We start from the raw sequence: 20,604 nt of genomic DNA, 5'->3' as shown, positions 1-20,604 counted from the left end.
GGGAGTTTCGGGCGAAGGCCACCGAGCACCCACCTTCAATGCCCACTCCTCCTCCAGGACATCAACCCTTCCCTGTAAACATTCACACGGCACCCGCTGACACGCGCTCACAGCTTCCGGAAGCCCAACATCGCGTCCTCATCACTGTGGACGGAGAGGTTTTGCCGCTTGACCTGTGGCTGGGGAGCCCTGCTCTCCGGGGGGCTGGGGGGCCGACACTGTAAACATGACTTCTTGGCCTGATGATGACAAGGCTGTGTGCTGGGCTCGCTGCCTGGGGAAGGCGGTGAGGTAGATCCAGGAGCGCCACCCGCACTGCCATCCACAGAGTTTGTGGGGCTCGTGCTGCTGATGGAGGAGTACCCTGAGGTTGTGATGTCTTTGCCCAGCTCCCTCCTGTTGCAGAGAAGGGGCCTGGGCCCTGGGATTGGTCTGTGGGTGGCTGGCCCCTGGCATCCCCCATCCTCTGGGCAGGCCTCGTCGTCGCTGGATTCCTGGCAGCAATGCTCATCTGGGTTCAGGTAGACCACGGTGACATCGAGGATGCCGCTGGGAGCTGTCACTGTGGGGAACAGACAGAGGGCGGCTGTACCACAGCTCGAGCATCAGGGGGTACCCTCTGCTTGGTCACAGCCCAAGCAGCCCAGTAGTTCAGGCTGAAGGCCCTTGTACAGCTCCCGGTGACACATGTCCCTCAAGGCCAGAGAGTCACCCTCTGCCGAGGCCAGCAGGAGACAACACAATGGCCATGGAGTTTACTGAATCCCTCATGGACACCAAGGTGAGTCACTGGACAAGCAAGAGAAACTTGCCACAGCCAGACCAGTCCTGGCCAGAACATGGGAGAAATACCCTGCCTGAAGCCCGCCGGGGGTAAGTGGTTCATATATCCTACAGGGCACATCTCAGTGTTCTAGAAATCTCATCAGAAACTCCAGACAGTCTCTGTCTTCCCTCTGCCCAAGTGATGTCCTTCAGCCAAAACAGAACCGGCTGGAGCTAGGCATGGGTTTGGCCTAAATCTCCTCATGGTGTGGAAGAACCTCTCGCTCAGCTATTTTGGGGCTCTCCTCCCATGATTCCCCTGTGTCTGGATGCCCTTCTATGGGGAGGGTGTGGGGCTGGTTGGCCAGGCCCAGGTCTCCACGCAGGGTCCTCTGCTGCACACAGCACTGGAGGCCAGGAGGCACGGGGTCGGGCATCTTCTGAAGAGTCTCCCTCCGCCGCACCCAGGCCCAAACTCACCGTCGCCTTCCTTCTCGCCCTCACTTTCCTGGTCACCCTCGTAGCCGGAGCAGCAGTCCAAGCTCCAGTCCAGGAAGCTGCCCAGCAGGGTCTCCTCCTGGCTGGACAGCTCTGCGGTGGGGGTGGTCACGAAGCTGCCCCTGTCCTCCTGCACGCTGTTCTCCCGCTTCCTGTGAGGTGGGAGGAGCCAGACAGCCCCAGGCTAGGCAGCAGCGTCGGAAGGCAAACTTGGTCCTCTGCACCTGCCTTAAGCTATTGGCCCTGACAAGGGTCTCGAAAGGTCTGCTGGGCAGAAAACGCCATGGAGCGTTCTGGAGAGCAGGGGCGTGTCCAGAGGAAGAACAGCAGTGTCCTTGGCCTGTGTGAATCGTGGTGTGGCTGGCCATGATGAGGGTACTAACCCCTCGGCCCCTCTGGAAACTGGCAGGAAGCGCATCCTACCCTCTAGAGTTCTGAGCCAGGCACTAGACCTGCCGTTCTGGTAAAGGGCTGCACATCTGCCCTCCTGGGGTCAGGGCAAGAGGCTGAAGCGCTGGCCTGGCCCTGGGAGAAACAGCCATACTCAGGACCCTTTCTGCTTCCTGATTTAAGGGAGTCGGGGTGGCTGCCCCAGTATCTCTGTGTGAGTGTGTATGTGTGTGGGGGTGTCTCTCCTGGACACCGGATAGGGCTATGGGAGACTGGGGAGCAGATTTTACTGGAAGGCTGGGTGCATGAGAGGAGCACATTTCCTAGAGCACAGACACATGTGTCTGTCGTGGCTTTCCTCATGTTGACCCTGCCCCTGAGGAGTGGGGTGCTGCATGCAGCGAGGTGTCAGAGGCCCTCTGGAAGCCCAAACCCCCCATGTTCAGCCCAGTGAAAGAGCCAGTGCTAGGTTCAGGGGTCTGCGGAGGCAATGAGAGCAGCAAAGTGGGGCCTACACACATGGGCTTTTGTGGGATTGATGGGAGCTCTTCAGATGGGTGAGGCAGGGAGAGGCTGCCCCAGGAGAGCAAGCCAGGGTAAAGGGGATTACACACAGGGAATGAGAGGAAAGGAAGTGAGGAGGGCAGTAATCTGGTTACAAGCCAAGTGCCATCATGGAACCGAGTGACGCAGGATGGCTCATGGTGGCGTGGGCAGGGCCAGATCTACCACACTCAGAATAATCTTCCTCCAAGGAAGCAGGGGAGGCAGCGGCCTCTGAGGAAGGATTGAGGTGTGGAGGTTGCCAAACTCAGGAACAGCCCCAGGTTTTTGCGTGGGACCTGCTGTTTCTCCAACAAAAGTCTCAGATGGCTGTTGGATCAGCAAGGGAGTGTGGACCCAATATGGCCGAAGGATCAAACAGGGAACCTGGGCTGGGGCGTGTGTAGCCAGCATCCCATGGACAGTCCTGGCCAGAGGAGGGGGGCAGTAGGGGGAGGACTGACCGTTTGGTTCTCCTTCCCGAAGGAGAGCTGAGGAAGGTGTGGATCTCCTCAGCACCGAGGAAAGTCAGGGGCTCCGGGGTCTCTCGTTTCACACCCAACACAGCACACAACTGGCCATAGCTCAGCGCCTGAGGAGAGGCCAGAGGCGATGAGTGAAGGGTGCCCCGGGCAGGACCGAGGTCCAGGGCCACAGAGCCCGCCCCACCCCGTACCATCCCCACACGCCGAGGGGGGGGCACCTCATCCTGGCTGATTTCTTCGTAGCGTCTGTCCTCAAATCGCTGCTTCACAGCCGTCAGAGACACCTGCCGGTAGTCCTTAGGGACATCGTCGTGGAAGCTAGAAAGAGCCACAAGGCAGACACTGAGGGTCTCCTCCCCAATTTTGTTTTTACTTTTCTTGGAAGTGATGAGTTCCAGCACTCAGGGCCTGGCTGGCTAGGCAGGTGGCCACAGGGTCCTGGCCGGCTAGGCGGGTGGGCCACAGGGTCCTGGCCGGCTAGGCAGGTGGCCACAGGGTCCTGGCCGGCTAGGCGGGTGGCCACAGGGTCTTGTGTTTCTTGCTGGTCCAGCCTGAGACTGCACTCTTACCTCCCTGCCTCCCAGCATAGCTGGTATTAACAGTCTTGCACAACTACCCCTAGCTTGTTGGTTGAGCCTGGGGTCTTACTAATGAGGGTAGCCTCAAACCAAAACATTCCCACTCTCTCTTCCCAGAAGGCTGGTGTGAGCCACCATACTTGTTCCCCACCCCAATTTTAGTCCAATTCCCTCAGTTTGATAGAACTACAAGCTTTCCAAACCAGCGCAGTGCTAGGTTCAGGTGACTCACACATGTAATCCTAGCTTCTCAGGAGACTGAGAACTGGAGGATCAGTTGGAAGCCAGCCCAGGGAAGAAGTCCATGAGAGTCTTTTTGGGTTTTTGAGGGGGTTTGTTGTGGAGCTTGAACTCATAGTCTGGGGTGCTGTCCCTGAGCTTTTTTGCTCAAGGCTAGTGCTCTACCACTTTGACCCACAGCTCCACTTCATTTTTGAGTGGTTAATTAGAGATAAGAATCTCAGAGGGACTTTTCTGCTCGGGCTGGCTTTGAACCTCAATTCTCAGATGTCAGCCTCCTGAGTAGCTAGGATTACAGGTATGAGCCACTGGCACCTGGCTTCCATAAGATTTTTATTTCCAAATATAATCTACTAAGACACGACCTGGATGAATCCTCAACTAGAAACCAGGGCAACTGCACAGACATTAGCAAGGTGGTCAGAGCCAAGGTGCGATGTCCTGGAAGGGGCCAAGTACCCCAGGGAGAGGTTCTGCGGAGTAGCAGGAAGCTAGCATTTCCTGGCTCCTTAGGGTGAGGACTGAAGAAGCAGACTAGAGCTGGTTAGGAAGACCAGACTCTGAGGGAGGGAACCAAGAAGTGGAAGTCCATGAACAAAGTGGAGGAGGAAGTGATGGGGAGGCAGCTGCAGCCAGGGACCCCTTTGCCCGCACGTCCCCCCATCCTCTGCTCACAGCCAACAGACTCCCTGGCCCGCGCTGGCCCACCTGCTAGTGCTGTGCTTCCTCTAGGAGAACCCTGGCCCCGTCCACATGCCAGTCCCTCCCCCCTCTGCTCCCTCTCCCCCTGACTTTCTGTGATGCTGTGGCCTGCGGTGCTCTACAAACTTCACGGGGAGCAGCAGCATGAGGTGAGGGAGGCGCCCGGAGAGAGGGAGCACAGTGTGGAGGCCACAGCGGTGGGGTGTGGAGACCAGGCACAGAGTCAGCTCAGACACACAGAGACTCCCTGTGGGAAAGAGTCTCAGGGCAGGGAAGGTGGCTCAGTGGCCGAGCGCTTGCCTAGCATGCACTGCATGAAGCCCTGGGTTTGATTCCTCAGTGCCACATACACAGAAAAAGCCTAAAGTGGTAGAGCGCTAGCCTTGAGCAAAAGCAGCTCAGGGACAGTGCCCAGGCGCTGAATTCAGACCCCAGGGCTGGCAAAAAAATAAAATAATCAAATAAAATGTCAGCCTGGAAGACTCCCTTGGCTGCCATGAAGCGGCGAAGCGCCCAGGGCACCTGAGACCCCTGCCTGGCCTTCCGCCAGCTTGGGCATTTCCTCGGAGACGTACCATTTTTTGTGAAGACTGAAGACGCAGGGAGTGAGGTCTTCCAAGGAGAACCCAGTGAGGTCCCACAAGCGCGGGGTCCAGGGCTGTGCTGGGGAGGAAAGCAGGCCAGGGTTGTGAGGGCCGCCTGGTCCACACTCACAATACAACTTTGCCAGCTGTGCGTGACAGGCTCCCTGAGCTCTGTCTTGTGATCCCTTTAAAATGGCTTTGGGAAGAAAAAAAAACCCTAAAGAACACACAACCCGACTGCCACAAATCCGAGAAATACTAAGCTAGAACCACCTTGGTATCTGTGGAATGAACTACCGTGGTTCACACCACCGTCTTCCTCTCCAGCACGGATGGGGACTCACTCTCTGGCCCTCCACCGGCTGCCGTCGGAGCACCCCCCAGCACCAGGACCCGGGAGAGGGGCTCCTTACTCTGCCTGTGTATGGCTCTGGCGAGGACCAGCGCTGCGCAGGCCAGGTGGGCTGGGGCGTACACGGAGAGGCTGGTGTGCAGCAGGGACAGCTCGCAGAGGAAGCTGCACAGGTGCTGCGTTCTGGGCGCCACAGGGGTCAGTGTCAGCAGGACGTCTTTGTAATCCACCACGGTGGGGATCTAGACAGAAGGGAGAGGTGAATGGAGAGCCCCCTCCATCCACTCCACGTGGAAGCACAGCCCTGCTGATGCTCAGCGTGTTGCCCAAGCTCAGGCTTCAGGCCCTCGAGGGGGCACAGCAGCCGCTGGCTCTGGGGCTCTGGGTGTGGCACAGATTGCTGTCCTCTGGGCCCACTAAGGGCCTCCCAGGACAGGCAAGCTGGACGCACTTCATCCACTTCTACTCCCCCTGCCCTCCTGAAACTTCAAGCACAGAAACAACTACAACGTGGATTTAAGGGGAAGAACACCTTCACTTACTCGAATCTTCCCTTCCAGGGTGGACATGATTTCTCCCATCATTCTCACCAGGTCTTCGTACTTGTATGTGTTGTCTGTGAGCCACACGGCCTCTCGGATGGTCAGGATCTCTTTACTGATGAACCTGAAGTGTGGAAATGGGGTCTCAGCCCTGAGCCCACTTCCTGAGGCAGGCTAAGGAGGTGCAGGGCTCTGGGAGGCCTCGATGTAAGGAGGGCACATGGGTTCTGGGCTTCATGACGAAAGCATGTCACACAGCGTGGCTGGCAAGGAGCGTGGCAGATGCTGAGAAGAGGCAGGGTGTGGTGACCCCTATGTATAATCTAGTTCCACAGGAAGTGGGGCTCAAGAGGATCAGGATTCACAGCGAGGCTAAACAAAGAAGTATGCAATACCCTCATGCCCGTGGAAGCTGAAGGCGTCATCCCGGCTGTGCAGGAGGAGTCAGGCCGAGCCTTCTGACGCATAAACACAGATTCTATTTGAAAATCAACTACAGAAAAATGGACTGGGTGTGTGTGGCTCAAATGGTACAGAACCTGCCTAGCAAACACAATGTGCTCTCGCTCTCTCTCACACACTCACACTCACACTCACACACACACACACACACACACAGAGTACTAGAAAAAAGATTCAGGGCTCAGGAATATAAAACAGAATGCAGATCCAACCATCATCCTGTCTTCATATGACCTCATACACCCTTATGGACAAGGATATTTTCCCCCTTTTTAGTGATACTGGAGTTTGAGTGAGAAAAGCATTGTGAGTATCGCCTTCCACATTGCTGTCCAAGATAAAACAAGGGTGATCGGGCCCTGGCTCAAGGGAGGCAGGTTTGGGTAAAATGCAGGGAAGTCAGGAAGCAGGCTGAGTTCCGTCATGTGGCAGGCTCAGAGGTGTGAGAGGTGAGATGTCTGACCCGGGAGGAGTGTGGGAACCTTGGAGGGGGAGACCTGAGAGCTCAGTCTCAGAGCTGTGTGTCTGTGAACACCGAGGACCTAGGAGGGGGTGGCCTTCCGCCACCTCTTTAACAGTCACCCTCAAAGCTGGGAAGATGGTCCAGCTATGCCAGCAAACAGCACGACAGCCCAACAGCTGCTGCTCTGCCGAGGAGCAGCCCACTCCCCAGTGCTCTATGCTGGCTGGAGCCAGTTAAGACCCCCAAAATTAACTTCCCAAGCTGGTACCAGAGCATCATGCCTGTAATCCTATCTATTCAGGAGGCTGAGATTTGGAGGATTGCAGTTCAAAGCCAGCCCAAGGAGAAAAGTCCACAAAGACCTCTCCATCTTCAAAACTATTCAGCAAAACCAGGTGCCAGTGGCTCACACCTGTACTCTTAGTTACTCAGGAGGCTGAGATCTGAGGATCGTGGTCAAAGCCAGCCCAGGCTTATCTCCAATTACTCACAGAAGTGGTACTGTAGCTTAAGTTGTAGAGTGCTAGCCTTGAGCAAAAGGAACTTAGGGACAGCACCCAGGCCCAGAGTTCAGGGCCCAGGACTGCCAAAAAAAAAAAAAAAGCAAAAAGCAGGACTGGCAGTGTGGCTTAGATGGCAACAGGTGAGCAAGCAAGCCAAACAAACGTAAGGCTGAGTTCAAAACCTGGTATTGCACGCGCATGTGCGCGCACACACACACAGAACAAAAATAAAACCTCCCTTCCCTTAAGATTCTGCCAGCAGTCCAGGGACAGCTGACCATACTTGAGCCCAAGAAGAGCCAACACACGCAAGCGCATGGGCCAAGGGGTTTCTCACCGGGTACAGATGACCATGCAGGCAATGCCCAGCAGCTGCAGCTTGAACCGGGGCACCAGCCTCCTCCGCAGGTACCGGTCCACACACTCCACCGTCAAGTGCAGGCACAGGCTGGAGAAGTCTTTCATTGTGGCCACTTCCACCAGCCAATCTATCAGAATGTACCTGCGGAGAAGACGTCACCCCTGAGAACAAGGACAGGCTTCTCCAAGGACCACACTCTCAGCGCGCATTTGTGGACTCACAAATGGCTAGAGACACCCTGCCCCAGGAGCCCCCGGAGGTTGTTCCTGGGAGGATGAGTAGAAGGAAAAACACAGGGCACAGATCTTTGAGGTTTAAATTGGCCAGGACTAAATAGACTAGAAAGTTCTCCTGAACAGTTAAGACTTAATAAGCTTAGTAATTTGACTTCTAAAATGCACCCCTGAAATGTATACATTAAATATGCCAGGCATGGTGGTAGCCTCAGCAATCAGGAGGCTGAGGCAGGAAGATCATCAATTTAAGGCCCACTTGGATGACACAGCAAGACTTTCTCAAAAAACCAACACAACAAAGAACAAAGGCCAGATGTATAATATATATTATATTATAGCATATAATATATATTACAGCCGGGCGCTGGTGGCTCACACCTGTAATCCTAGCTACTCAGGAGGCTGAGATCTGAGGATCATGGTTCAAACCAGCCTGGGCAGGAAAGTCCGTGAACTCTTATCTCTAATAAACCATCCATTCGAAAACCAGAAGTGGTGTTGTGCTCAAGCCATAGAGTGCTCGCCTTGAGCTGAAGAGCACAAGGACAGTGCCCAGGACAGAGTTCAAGCCCCACAACCGACCAAAAAAATAAATAAATAAAAAATAAATAAATATATATATATATATATATTACATACATATATGATATATTATATATTATATAGTATAATATAGTAATATATAATATAAAATAGCAAGACTAAGCCCCTCTGTACAGTATGTTCTCAAATAAAATAAAATTAAAAAAAAATAGCAAGACTACTCAAAAAAGCAAAACAGTGTAAGAGTCCTCCACAGAGAGGGAAAGAAGAGCTGGGGGTGAGGGAGGTGGGTAGGTGGGGTGAGATGCTGGATACCAACCACAGGCCCAGGATTGTGAAAGCACTCCAGCTTGAGGCTGCCAACACGAGGGCAAAAGGGTGCTGGATTCCTGGGCCGTGTGTATGTGATCTTATGAGTGTGAGTGAGTGAGTGAGTGAGTGAGTGAGTGAGTGAGTGTGTGTGTGTGTGTGTGTGTGTGTGTGTGTGTGTAAGGTTGAGCTTTTCTTGGGAAGAAACTGCCATTTTTGAAACAAACAAATAAATAAATATATATATATATATATATATATATATATATATATATATATATATATTTTTTAGTGTTTTCGTTGGTAGAAGGCTTGAACTCAGGACCTGGTTGCTGTCACTGAGCTTGTACAGATAAGCCATAAAGAAAATTGGTGTTGCTTATCATTCACTGGCCTATGGTTTCCTCTCTAACATTCCATCCTTAGCCTGTCAGAAAAAAAGGCTCTATTGCAACTGTAAAAATGGAGGACTCAAGTCCTATCACTTTAGAAAGATGTTCACACAGGTTGCATGTTCTATGGTTTTGTTTTGTTTTAAAAAAAAGGAACTGGGAAGAATGGAGCAGGGTATTTTCTTCTTCATAGTTTTGCTTAGACAAAACTTTTGTTGTTTATCTTGTCATGGGGCACTGTCCCTGGGTTCTTTTGCTCAAGGCTAGTGCTCTACCACTTTGTGCCACAGCTCTATTTCCTGTTTTTGAGTGGTTAATTGGAAATAAGAGTTTCATAGGAATTTTTCTGCCTGGTCTGGCTTTGAACTGCGATCCTCAGATCTCAGCCTCCTTGGTAGCTCGGATCGCAGGTGTGAGCCACAATGCCCGCTAGTTTATTTTTAAGGGGAACTCCCCCCCCCCAATACACACACACAATGCAAGAATCCTAGAGGGCTGGCCACACTGCCTAGTAATAGATCTCTTTGGTAGCCTTCTGCCCTGGAATCAAACACCCATGTTCTGAGATGTCTCACCTCATTGTGTCATTGAGCCCCTCCTGCACAGAGAAGATCTGCTGCTTACTGACAGCCTGGGAGGACTGGAACAGCTGCCAGACGACCTCTCTGCAGGCTTTCCCTTCCAGTCCGAGCTGGTTTCCATTTGCACAGGCTTTGGCTAGGGCCAGCTGAAAGACAAGGTCAACATGAAATCGAGCAAAGCCCGAGTGAAGGTAGAAAACAAAAGTAGGAGCATTTTCTGCTCCCTAAGCCTTATCAACTTTTCAGACCAGTCAAATTCTTTTGAGTTGCTGTTTTTTGGAATAATACAGCACAAGCCACTATTTTTAGAAGATGAAGCATCAGTTGCTTTCGTACAAATCCTCAGCCAGTCTCCTATCTATGTTTCAAAACCTGCCTGTTTCTGTTTACCCCGAGATGTGAAAGTTAGGTGCTTCTTTGGGTGGGGTTCAGGGGTTGGAGCTACACTGCAAAGTGAGAAGAGCTGCCTGGATGTCTTGCAAGATCTAGGTTTAAGATCACAAGCAAAGTGGGGACCCCTCTATTCTTTGGTTTCCTCTTTCATGAATCTGTACTATTAACAGTCCATGGATTAGCAGGCGAGGACAGACTGATAAGTATCTGGATTTGGCACGGGGATCCACTGTGGATTTCAGATGGTTCCCAGAAACCATTTCCTTCTGAATTTTCCCAAGCATGGCCTGAGCACTGTCCCTGAGCTTCTTTTGCTCAAGGCTAGCACTCTACCACTTGAGCCACAGCCCCACTTCCAGCTTTTTCTGTTTATGTGGTACTGAGGAATCGAACCCAGGGCTTCATGCATGTTAGGCAAGCACTCTACCACTGAGCCACATTCCCAGCCCTCCCAAGCACTTTTGACATAGCATTACACATACATTTGTGACTGAGGTTTACATACATTTTAGCTTTCTTTTGTCCACCTAATAGTAATATAAGGTTTTCCATGTGATTAAACACATATAGACAACTATTTTCTGTATAACATTCAATGCCACATCTACTTCTTGAGCCATCCCTTCAGTCCAACTTTTTTTTTTTAATCTCCAGTTACTTGGAAATAAGAGTCTCTTGGATTTTTCTGCCAGGGCTGGATTTGAATGGTGACTCTCAGATCTCAGCCTCCTGAATAGCTAGGATTACAGGTGTGTGCACCTGGCTTGTTTGCCTTGGATTTCAATACTCCCACCTATGTCTACCCCACAGCTGAGATGATAGGGGTGTGCCACCTCACTAGGCTGTTAAGATGGGAGTCTTGTTAACTTTTTGCCTGGGCTGACCTCAAACAGCAATTTCTAAGACAGAAGGAAAAAGGCCAGCTCCCCATGTTACCTGGGCTTCCCAGTAGCCTTTTGTAGCAAAGTCCCTGAGTTTCCGGAAGCTGTGGAGGCATCGTCCAGGATCTGACACCTGTCAGCGGGAGAAAGATACCTCAATTTTTATGTGATGTGGGAGGAACTAAGAACTGACCCATCAAGCTCTTAAGTGTCCCTGCTCCTACCACCAGAAAGGCTCTACCTCTGTTGTCTTCCCAAACAATGGTGGTTGTTTTGGAAAGTAGCCCACCATTCAGCTATGCCTGACAGCTGACAGATCAGGAGTTGTGAGGACCCATACTTTTGCCAATAGAACTCAGCCAAGAGCCCCCTTCCCAGACCAGATTCTACTCACATCCGTCCTTCTGTCACTTTCCCAGAGGAGGTATGAACTGGCCAGACAACCCTCGTGAGCAGACTCTTCAAACAACTGGCGGGCCTGCTTCTTCTTCTCTTCATCCTAGATGGAGGCCAAGCACAATTGGTTCTTTCCTTACCCTATGCTAGTTACTACGTCATCCCAACAACCATCCATCCTCTTAAATAATCATATTTGTGAATTAACTGAGTCAGAGCAGAAATGACTTCTCTACAGACATTTCAACGTGCTGAACAGCCAATGAGAGGCCTGACCTCAGAGCTCTGGCCTCAGCCTCGGGGCTCTGCTTTCCTCCTGGAGCTCAGCTCTCACAACCCAAGGCCTGTGGTTCACACGAGGTGCCAAAGCTAATGCCTCAAACAGCCTGGGTATGGTGTGGGGGCTCTCTTCATGGCTTTAGTGGCCTTCAGCATCCCTCTCTGTAGCTTCCCTTTCCTGAAGCTATTACAAAGGCGCTCACTGATCACAAAGCGCATTAAAGCTTCAAGACCAGAAAAGCACAGATGTCTGTAAGACTCACCAATGGCCAAGCCAATAACAGACAAACAGGCTAGCATCACTGGCTCAGTTCCGGATGCATCTGTGCTGCTCTGCCTCTTACCCATGCCGTCCCATTTAATTCTCAAAGATACTCAGAATCCAGGTCAGGTAACAGGCTCAGGGCCCGCCCTGGAGGCAGAGAGAGTGAAGCCAGCAACCCTGCCCTGACCCAGCTTCAGGTGCCTCTAAGGGCAAGAAGGCTTGCCTTTTATATTCACTTTGCACAGCCATTTCTGCTGTTTTTCAAGTACTTCCTGGAGTCTAGCCAGGGATTTGCAGCAATTCTACTCACCTCAAAAAGATTTAGCACTCTTCCCAAACAGTGAAGTATGGATGCTTTATGAGTCTTGAAAAAAGGAGAACAAAGTGTGATTTTCAATAGGAGAACTGCCAGGTCCTGCCCGCCCTGCTGTGCAGCCCCTAACTTCACACCATGGCCCACACCTCTATTTCAGTCTTCAACTTATGCAGCCTGAATCCTTAAAGTTTCCAGCTGCAAACACTCCCACTAAGAGCTCTGCGATCACCCTCTGGCCCTAAGGCGATTTATTTCCTCCCTCCCTTCTTTTCTTTTCCTACCCACATCTGTTTCAGTAGGGAAAGTGCTAGGAATAAAATGCAGTACTCTGAGCGTGCTAGCCAAATACTCGACCACTGAGCTACACTCCCAGCCCTGCATTTCCTATTTTGTACGTCCATTTCCTTTACGTCCCTGACTTTAAATAGGGCTTGGCTTTCTGTGACCCTTTAGCTGGTTTCAGGTGCTGCCCCCGTGCCCCTTTGCCAAGACTCACATTCTGTAACTGGCACTCTGCCCTAAGGCTCTCATGAACCACGGCCTTGCAGCAGCTTCCAGACACCGACCATGGCGGGCGGATGAAGAGCCAGATGAAGGGCTCGGCACCCACATTCAGTCGCTCTGCCAAACTGAAGAAGTGAGAGGCCTTCAGGCCATTCACTTCTGCACGGGCTTCATCAGACACGGAAACTGCAGGGCAGACAACAGAATAGAACCCAGGATGTCTCTGGTAAATGGGATAAACAAACTTCTCCATAATCATTTTGCAAAGTCTAAACACTTAAGCTTCCTGAGCTGGACACCAGTGGCTCCTGCCTGTAATGGTAGCTACTTAGGAGGCTAAGATCCAGAGGTTTGCTGTTTGAAGCCAACCTGTACTTAAGGTGTAGCTCAGGAGGTAGAACACCAGTTGAGCAAGGAAGCTGAGTTTCAATTCTAGTCCTGGCCAAAAAAAACCCAAAACAACCCAAAAACAAAAACAAAAAGAAAAACCATAAGCCAGGTATAGTGGAAAGTTGCTGGTGTTTTAGGACAGAAGAGCCCTTCTAGACTAGTATGCCTTCCTCTTCTCTTCTTTGTCCAGCTTCAGGACTGGTTGGGTTGGCTCCTGCTAAGAGTCCTTTGGGAAGCCTGAATTCTTGCTACCAGGAGAAGATGAACCTCAAAGGCATGGTCCCCAACCTTCCTCATTCAGAAACTCCTGCCTGGTCCCCAATAATGAGTTGGGGGAAAGGTTCTTTTGGGGATAAGAATGTTCTAAAATGCCAGGCAACGGTGGCTCATGCCTGTAAATCCTAGCTACTCAGGAGGCTGAGAGCTGAGGATCACTGTTTGAAGCCAGCCCCAGCAAGAAAGACTGTTAGAAAACTGGAAGTGGATGGGCTGGGAAGGTGGCTCAGTGGTAGAGTGCTTGCCTTGCATGCATGAGGCCCTAGGTTTGATTCCTCAGCACCACATAAGCAGAAAAAGCCAGAAGTGGCGCTGTGGCTCAAGTGGTAGAATGCTAGCCTTGAGCTGAAGAGCTGAGGGACAGCGCCCAGGGCCAGAGCTCAGGCCCCATGACTGCCAAAAAAAAAAAAAAGAAAGAAAAGAAAATTGGAAGTGGAGCTATAGCTCAAATAGTAGAGCATAAGCCTTGAGCAAAAGAAGCTCAGGTACAGAGCCCAGGCCCTGAGTTCAAGCTAGCACTCTACCACTTGAGCCACAGCACCACTTCCTTGCCTTTTCTGTTTATGTGGTACTGAGGACTCAAACACAGAGCTTCATGCATGCTAGGCAAGTATGCTACCATTAAGCCACATTCCTAGCCCCCCAGCCCCTCCCCCAAAGTTTTGAAACAGCGGCAACGGTTACAAAACTGAATGTTATGAAACCACAGTATTGCATACTGTTGGTACAATGCTATTTGACAGGAAAGTGGGGGCAGGACCTGGGCTTTCCTGAGGCTGGAGGACAGGACTGCTCCCTCAGCTGGCCAAGGGCAGGGCCTGTTACTTAGCAAGATACCAGAACTTTTAGGAACAGGAAAACATTTCTATACCTAAGCTTTAGCAGTTTGGAAGCTGGGACAGCACAGATTGGGATTGCTCATCTTTGGGATGAGGAGCAGATTAAGTAGAAGCAGGCAGAAGAGAAGCCTACATGAGGATTTTTTTTTTTTAATTTGGTCAGTTGTGGGGCTTGAACTCTGGGCTTGGGTGCTGTCCCTGCGCTCTTCAGCTCAAGGCTAGCTCTCTACCACTTGAGCCACAGCACCACTTCTGGTTTTCTGGTGGTTAACTGGAGATAAGAGTCTCACAGACTTTTCTGGATTTTCCTGCCCAGGCTGGCTTTGAACCATGATTACAGGCGTGAGCCACTGGCGCCTGGCATACATGAGGATTTTTCAAGAAGTCTGGGGGAAAAGGTATATAAATGCTGGCTCTGACCCAGCCTTGCCACGGGGATCTATGGCTCTGACTAAGTCATTGTCACTCTAAGAGTCAGGCATGCTGACTCTGTCCAAGAGCTCCACAGAGGATGTCTTAAAAGTGAAGGCAGGGGGTCTGATTTGTCTTCTCAGTCCTTGTTCAGAGGCTCTGCTCAAAGTTATTCTTGGCTGCCCTAAAGGGTTTGGAAAAGTAAGCAATAACTCTCAAAACCTAAATTGGAGTATCACCAGCCCTCACAGAAGGTCTCTGGATACAGGGCACTGAGAGAGGCAGATACAGCAAGAATGACTAAACTGCTAGTACTGGGGATGTCTCTGGAAAGAGCTAATTGTGAGGGGGTGGGCAAGGACTCACGGCCTTCATTGTAGAGGTAGGCTATACCCAGCTTCACCGCAGCTTCAAAATTTCCCTTTTCAGCAGCCCTGGAACATTAAGAGCATATATAACACGTCACATTACGTCAGAGGCTATGTACTGCTGCCACTGAACTTAGCACGAACTACTTGTTTCTTTTATCCATTCTACCCTACAATATGTATAAACCTTAAAAAAGTGTTCAAAGGAAGAAGCCTGTCAGTCATAAGAAATCGCAATGTTATGGTTCCATTTACATAAAATGTCTAGAGTCGGCAAGAAAATACACGAGGGGTAGACTGTCTTCTAGGGTTACAGGGAAACAAGAGGAGTGACTGGGAACACCATTTAAGTTAGCGTGATGTTTGCACAACTCTGCATATATGAAGAGGTGTGAGCAGTATACTTTAAATGCACGAGCTGTATGGCGAGTGGATTTTGTCAAGAACTATGCGTTTTATCCAGGAGGAGACCAAGCATGGCCACCACAGCACCACATTGTGTAATTGTGGCCGTAAGTCTACCTGGGTTTCTGGCAGCTCAAGTGGATAAAGACCTAGGTAAACTTGGCAGGAAAATCCCCTTCAGAGTAGTGCTTTTTTTCAGTTTGTTAAACAAGGAGGTTCAAGGCTGAGCCACTGGATTTTAAGGGTAGCTTCTGGAACCATTAGCAGTTTTGGAGGTGGGCCTAGTGGCTTGCACCAGGGCTCATGATAGACTTCCCTTGGGGTTACAACCCTAGCAAGAGGGTGGAACCAACCAATGAATGAAAGGCAATCAAATTGAAATTACATGATTTTTTTTTTTTTTTTGGTACTGGGGATCGAACCCAGGACGTTGCACTTGCTAGGCAAGCGCTTTGCCACTGAGCTACATCCCAGCCCTGAAATTACATGATTTTTTTTTTTTTTTTTTTTTTTTTTTGGGTCCGGTCGTGGGGCCTGAACTCTGGGCCTGGGCGCTGTCCCTCAGCTCTTCAGCTCAAGGCTAGCACTCTACCACTTGAGCCACAGCGCCACTTCTGGCTTTTTTCTTATGTGGTGCTGAGGAATCGAGCCCAGGGCCTTGAGCATGCAAAGGCAAGTGCTCTACCACTGAGCCACCTTCCCAGCCCCTGAAATTACATGATTTTGAATGAAGGAAAAGAAGGCTAAAGCAGGTGAATCATGGGAATAAGTCACAGGCCAAAGGGGATCCACGGAAGCATGGCGGACGTGGGAGGTGATGAGTAAGGAAGTGGTGTACCTCACTAGCTGAGGTCTACAGCCCTGGGTTACTCTCAAAGAATGAGGCAAGGTTCTGGGAGACAGCAACAGGAAAATAGATCCCTGGATCAGGCCATGAGACCCAGACTGAAATACCAAGAAGCTCAAAGGCAAGAGCAAATCAAGCCATCTTTCTCAGGGCGAAGATACCTTTCAAAGAGCTTCAGGTTCTTTGGAGAAGGCCACAGTTCCTGGAAATTGGCACAGGCCCACACGCTTGCATGGTTGTCTACCAGATACTTCAAGTGGGAATGTACCTGCAGAGCAATGAAAACCAGGTGTGGGTTACATAGCGATTGCCTCAAATCCCTGTTCTTAGAAACTCCTGAAGACAGGACAGAAACAGATACAAAGCCTTCTGTCCCTTCTTTATACAAAGGTTTTTTTGTTTGTCTGTTTTGTCATGGGGCTTCAACTCAGGGCCAGGGCTCTGTCCCTGAGCTTTTCACTCAAGGCTAGCAATCTAACACTCTGAGCTGCAATGCAACTTCTGGTTTTCTGGTGTTTAAAGATAAGTCTCATGGACTTTCCTGCCTAGGATGGCTTTGAACAATGATTCTCAGATCTCAGCCTCCTGAGTAGCTAGGATTACAGGTGTGAGCCACCAATGTCTAGCTCTGTGTGTGTGTGTGTGTGTGTGTGTGTGTGTGTGTGTGTGTGTGCGTGCGCGTGCGCCAGTCCTAGGGCTTGAACTCAGAGGCTGGACTGTTCTTGAGCTTCTTTTGTTCAAGGCTAGCACTCTACCAGTTGAGCCACTTTGACTTTTTGATGGTTAATTGGAGATAAGAGTCTCACAGACTTTCTTGCCCAGGCTAGCTTTGAACTGTGATCCTCATATCTCAAATTCCCTGAGTAGTTAGGATAACAGGCATGAGCCACTGGTGCATGGCTCCAAAGTTTTGTTCTGACATAAGAGCACCAAGTCTTGACTGTATAATCAACAAGGCTAGGACTGAAATTGTTTTCATCTAATGACTTACAGCTCGGACAGCAAGGATGTCCTCAACAGAAAGCCATTTCAGGATGTGAAAGAGCACATCTTCCGGGAGATTCAAGATCGTTAGGTTTCGGGGTCTCCTTCTGATTCTTCGCTTAGTAGGGTAAGAGAAACATTTGGCACATCTACAGTGGATCACTTAAGGGAGAAAAAAGAAGTCTTGATGAAAGGAAAAGTTATATATGAATGAAGGCAATTTAAATCACTGTTTCTTTGCATCACAAAATGAACTACTCCCAAAGATTATAAAGGAATTGCATTATATGAACTACAGAAGAACTCACCATTTGTTAAATATCTAGCAAATATTCACAGCAAACTTAAGGTATCATGCACCCTGACCACTGGAAACTTTCTGGCCAAGAGTCTACATTGCAACTAGGAATGGGCAACAGGCAGCGAACACTGAGGACTATTTGCCTTGAATCTCATGTTCAGGTAAAGCCCTTTGAACCACTAGGGTTTTTTTCTTTTCTTTTTTTTGCCAGTTCTGGGGCTTGAACTCAGGGCCTGGGTACTGTCTCTGAGCTTCTTTTTCTCAAAGCTAGCATGTTACCACTTGAGCCACAGCACCAGTTCTGGCATTTTCTGTGTATGTGGTACTGAGGAATTGAATCCAGGACTTTGTGCATGTTAGGCAAGCACGCTACTAAGCCACATTCCCAGCCCTGGCATTTTCTTCACTTCTATTTGCACACGTGACTAAGAACCAGACCATACAATGAGGATCCATAGATGTAAAGAGTATAGGTTTGGAGCACAAATTGAGAGTCAACTCTGCAGGAAGTCAAAAGGACTTGAGAGGCCAGGCCAGTCCCTCTGCAAATCTCAGCTCTGCAAATGTCAGAGCTGAGCAGGCCATGAACCTCCCTGTTGTCCTCTATAAAATGGGGAGTTGACAGCTACTCAACAAGGTTGTCAAAATTCCAACCAACCCAACACGCAGCTTCACACAGAGTGATTGCAAGCACTAAAGGCCGGACATGTCAGCTGCTGCCCAGTCAAGCTCCTCAGATGACTCTTCCATCTCCCCACACTGGGTCCTTTCAACTCAGCTTTACCCCTTCTTTTACAGGAAAATGCCCTGGGTCACGATTCAAGATCCTGCCTCCCAGTCTACCGGCTCGCCAGTCTTTCCAATCCATTCTTCCCAGATAGCTGCTCCTTTCTGTATATAGGTGATTCCCTCTGCGGGAGTAATAGCCGTGGCTCACACCCTCCTCTTGACCTGGGTTTTCCTGTCAGAAACTCAATGCGCTGCCAAGTTAAAAAGAGGTATCCCCAGGACCAAGATCCCAAAGATCATACCGTATTACCAAAAAAAGCTTCTGCATCCACCCATTTCAGAACAAATGCCTGAAAAGATTCAGTAACCACTGTTAACACCCGAAGTCCCACGCCCAAAGCCCCGTAGGTGGGACGCGTCCCCGGCAGTTCTCGGCTCCGGCGCCGGCAGCGGCGGCGCGCGGGGGAGCGGCCGGGACGCGAGGCGGGCTCGGTGGCAGGGATCGCCAGACGCCAGCCTCTCGGTCCACGGGCACGGGACTCCAGACTTCGGTGGAGTTCCGTAGTTTGGCGCATCAGAAAACTTAAAAGCCGGCCGCGGGGACTCAAGGCGGGGAACAGCGCGGCGGGCGGGCGGGCGCGGGCGCCCGGAGGGCATTTAAATCTCGCAACCGGGGACCCGGGCGGGCTCCGGGCTGGGAGCGCCGCGCCGGGCTCGGACTGTGGAATCCACGCTCCTGCTCACACGGCCCAGGCCCGCCACCCGCGGGCCCCGCTCCGCGCCCGCAAATACTCACCACCGCCACTCCCCATCGCCGCGCTCACTCTGCAGCCCCAGAGCCCGCCAGCGAGCGCCCCGGCGCCGGCTCCGCCGCCTCCGCCGCGCGCAGGCGCGGCCCCGCCCCCGCCCTATTTTCAAACGCGCCCGGCTCTTCTATTGGCTGAGCCGCGGGCCACGCCCCCGATCTGTCCGCCGCGCCCGGGCCTCCCGCTCCACCCTCCGGCCGCGACTGGCTGGATCGGGACGCGAATTCGAATGGTGGCCGTGGATTGGCTAGGCCAGCGCGGCCTCGGGCCGCCGGGGTCGGTCCCGGTACCGCTCGGTCGCTGCTGGCGCCGGCGGGCTGTCTGTGAAACCGGTGCTGGGCTTCGGGTCCTCCGTGCCAGCGCGGGCGAGCTCCCGTCTGAGGACGGCTGACGGGCCGCCTCCGGACTAGCCCCTGACGCCCTGCCGCCGGCTTCCGGGAACCGGGCCCGGTGTCGAGACGCCGGGCGTTGGCACGAAGGCCCGGGCCTGTCTCCGTGGGCTCCCGCGGAACGCCTCCCGCCCGGCACACTCGCTGTCCTCGCCGCCTGCAGGCCCGGCCCCGCCCCGGGAAGGGCGCAGTCGGCTGGGCTGTGGGTTCAGCTTCCCCGGCGCCCCACGCCCCAGCTCTTCATAGACTCTGTACCCAAGGAAGAGACAGTCTTTGGGGACGGCAGGGGAGCTGAGCCCGGGCTCCCCCTTCTTCGCGATGTGGCCAGCCTTTGTCCCCACACCCCCATCCTCTGTGTTCTCTGAATCCCCGGGGTACCTGGCCTGTGCTGGGAACACAGGTGGGTGCTGGGTGTCCAGGTCCCAGCAGGCTGCAGCAGGAGGGAGGGAAATAAACGGGTGTTCACAACCCAGAGAGCAGGAGAGCCCCAGGGATCCCCACAAGCAGAACTTGGTCCTTGGGAGGTGCGACTCTTCCCTGCACAGCTCAGGCTGGCCCCCTCCTCCATGCTCCTGGTTCCCAGGACAGAGAGAGGGAGGACTTGGAGGTGGGATCCTAGACTTCTCCTCCCTCACTTTGTCCTCACTGTTGCTGCCCTCCTTCCTTGCATGTTACTTGGTCCCCAGAACAGAAATACTCTTCCAATGTTTGCTTTTGGTAGTGTCTAGAAGAGATTAATAAATTCAACAAGTGATAAACAGCACCCTTGGTTTCGCAGAGCCCCTCCATGTGCCTTCAGCTCTACCTTCTTTTCTGCAGGGCTGAGCGACTTGCACTTTCCAGGCAAGTGTTCTTCCACTTAGCAAAATCAACCTCTACCTTTTTTTTGGACAGTCTTGAGGCTTGAACTCTGGGCCTGGCACTGTCCCTGAGCCTCTTTGTGCGCAAGGCTCGTGTCCTACCACTTGAGCCACACAGCACCACTTCCGGCCTTTTCTGAGTAGTTTATTGGAGATAAGAGTCTGACAGACTTATCTGCCTGGGCTAGCTTTAAACCAATCCTCAGATCCCAGCTTCCTGAGTAGCTAGGATTAAGTAGCTAGACCACAGGCTGGCATGAGCCACCAGCACCTGGCTCCCATCTTTTTCTTTACACCCTATTCATTTTCTTTTATTCTGAGGCAAAAAGTCCTTTTTGCTTTTTGTGAGAGGGTATTACTACGTAGCTCAGGCTGGCCTGGAACTGGAGGATGCCTATCTCTGTGCTGTGTTTTGTAGGAATTGGGTATTCTCTTG

General features: G+C 51.7%; 1 protein-coding gene across 1 annotated transcript; it reads right to left on the bottom strand.

Annotated features, from left to right (window-relative positions):
- Positions 1-107: 107 nt before the first annotated feature.
- Positions 108-18,942, bottom strand: LOC138825455 (cyclin-F-like). Its single transcript, XM_070020046.1, has 17 exons — positions 18,910-18,942; positions 17,091-17,245; positions 16,261-16,367; positions 14,846-14,913; positions 12,556-12,749; positions 12,054-12,107; positions 11,198-11,302; positions 10,859-10,936; positions 9,524-9,675; positions 7,445-7,609; positions 5,680-5,803; positions 5,199-5,379; positions 4,777-4,864; positions 2,900-2,999; positions 2,661-2,788; positions 1,246-1,415; positions 108-562 (listed from the first exon to the last, which is right to left on the bottom strand). The coding sequence occupies exons 1-17, from the start codon at positions 18,923-18,925 to the stop codon at positions 108-110; spliced, it is 2,340 nt and encodes a 779-aa protein (XP_069876147.1). The 5' UTR covers positions 18,926-18,942.
- Positions 18,943-20,604: the final 1,662 nt, after the last annotated feature.

This window comes from Dipodomys merriami, unplaced genomic scaffold (genome assembly GCF_024711535.1).
Source record: "Dipodomys merriami isolate MVZ:Mamm:240054 unplaced genomic scaffold, mDipMer1.0.p SCAF_137, whole genome shotgun sequence".
Classification (NCBI taxonomy): domain Eukaryota; kingdom Metazoa; phylum Chordata; class Mammalia; order Rodentia; family Heteromyidae; genus Dipodomys; species Dipodomys merriami.
Note: the sequence above shows the minus strand (reverse complement) of the source record. Positions and strands in the feature narration are given on the sequence as shown.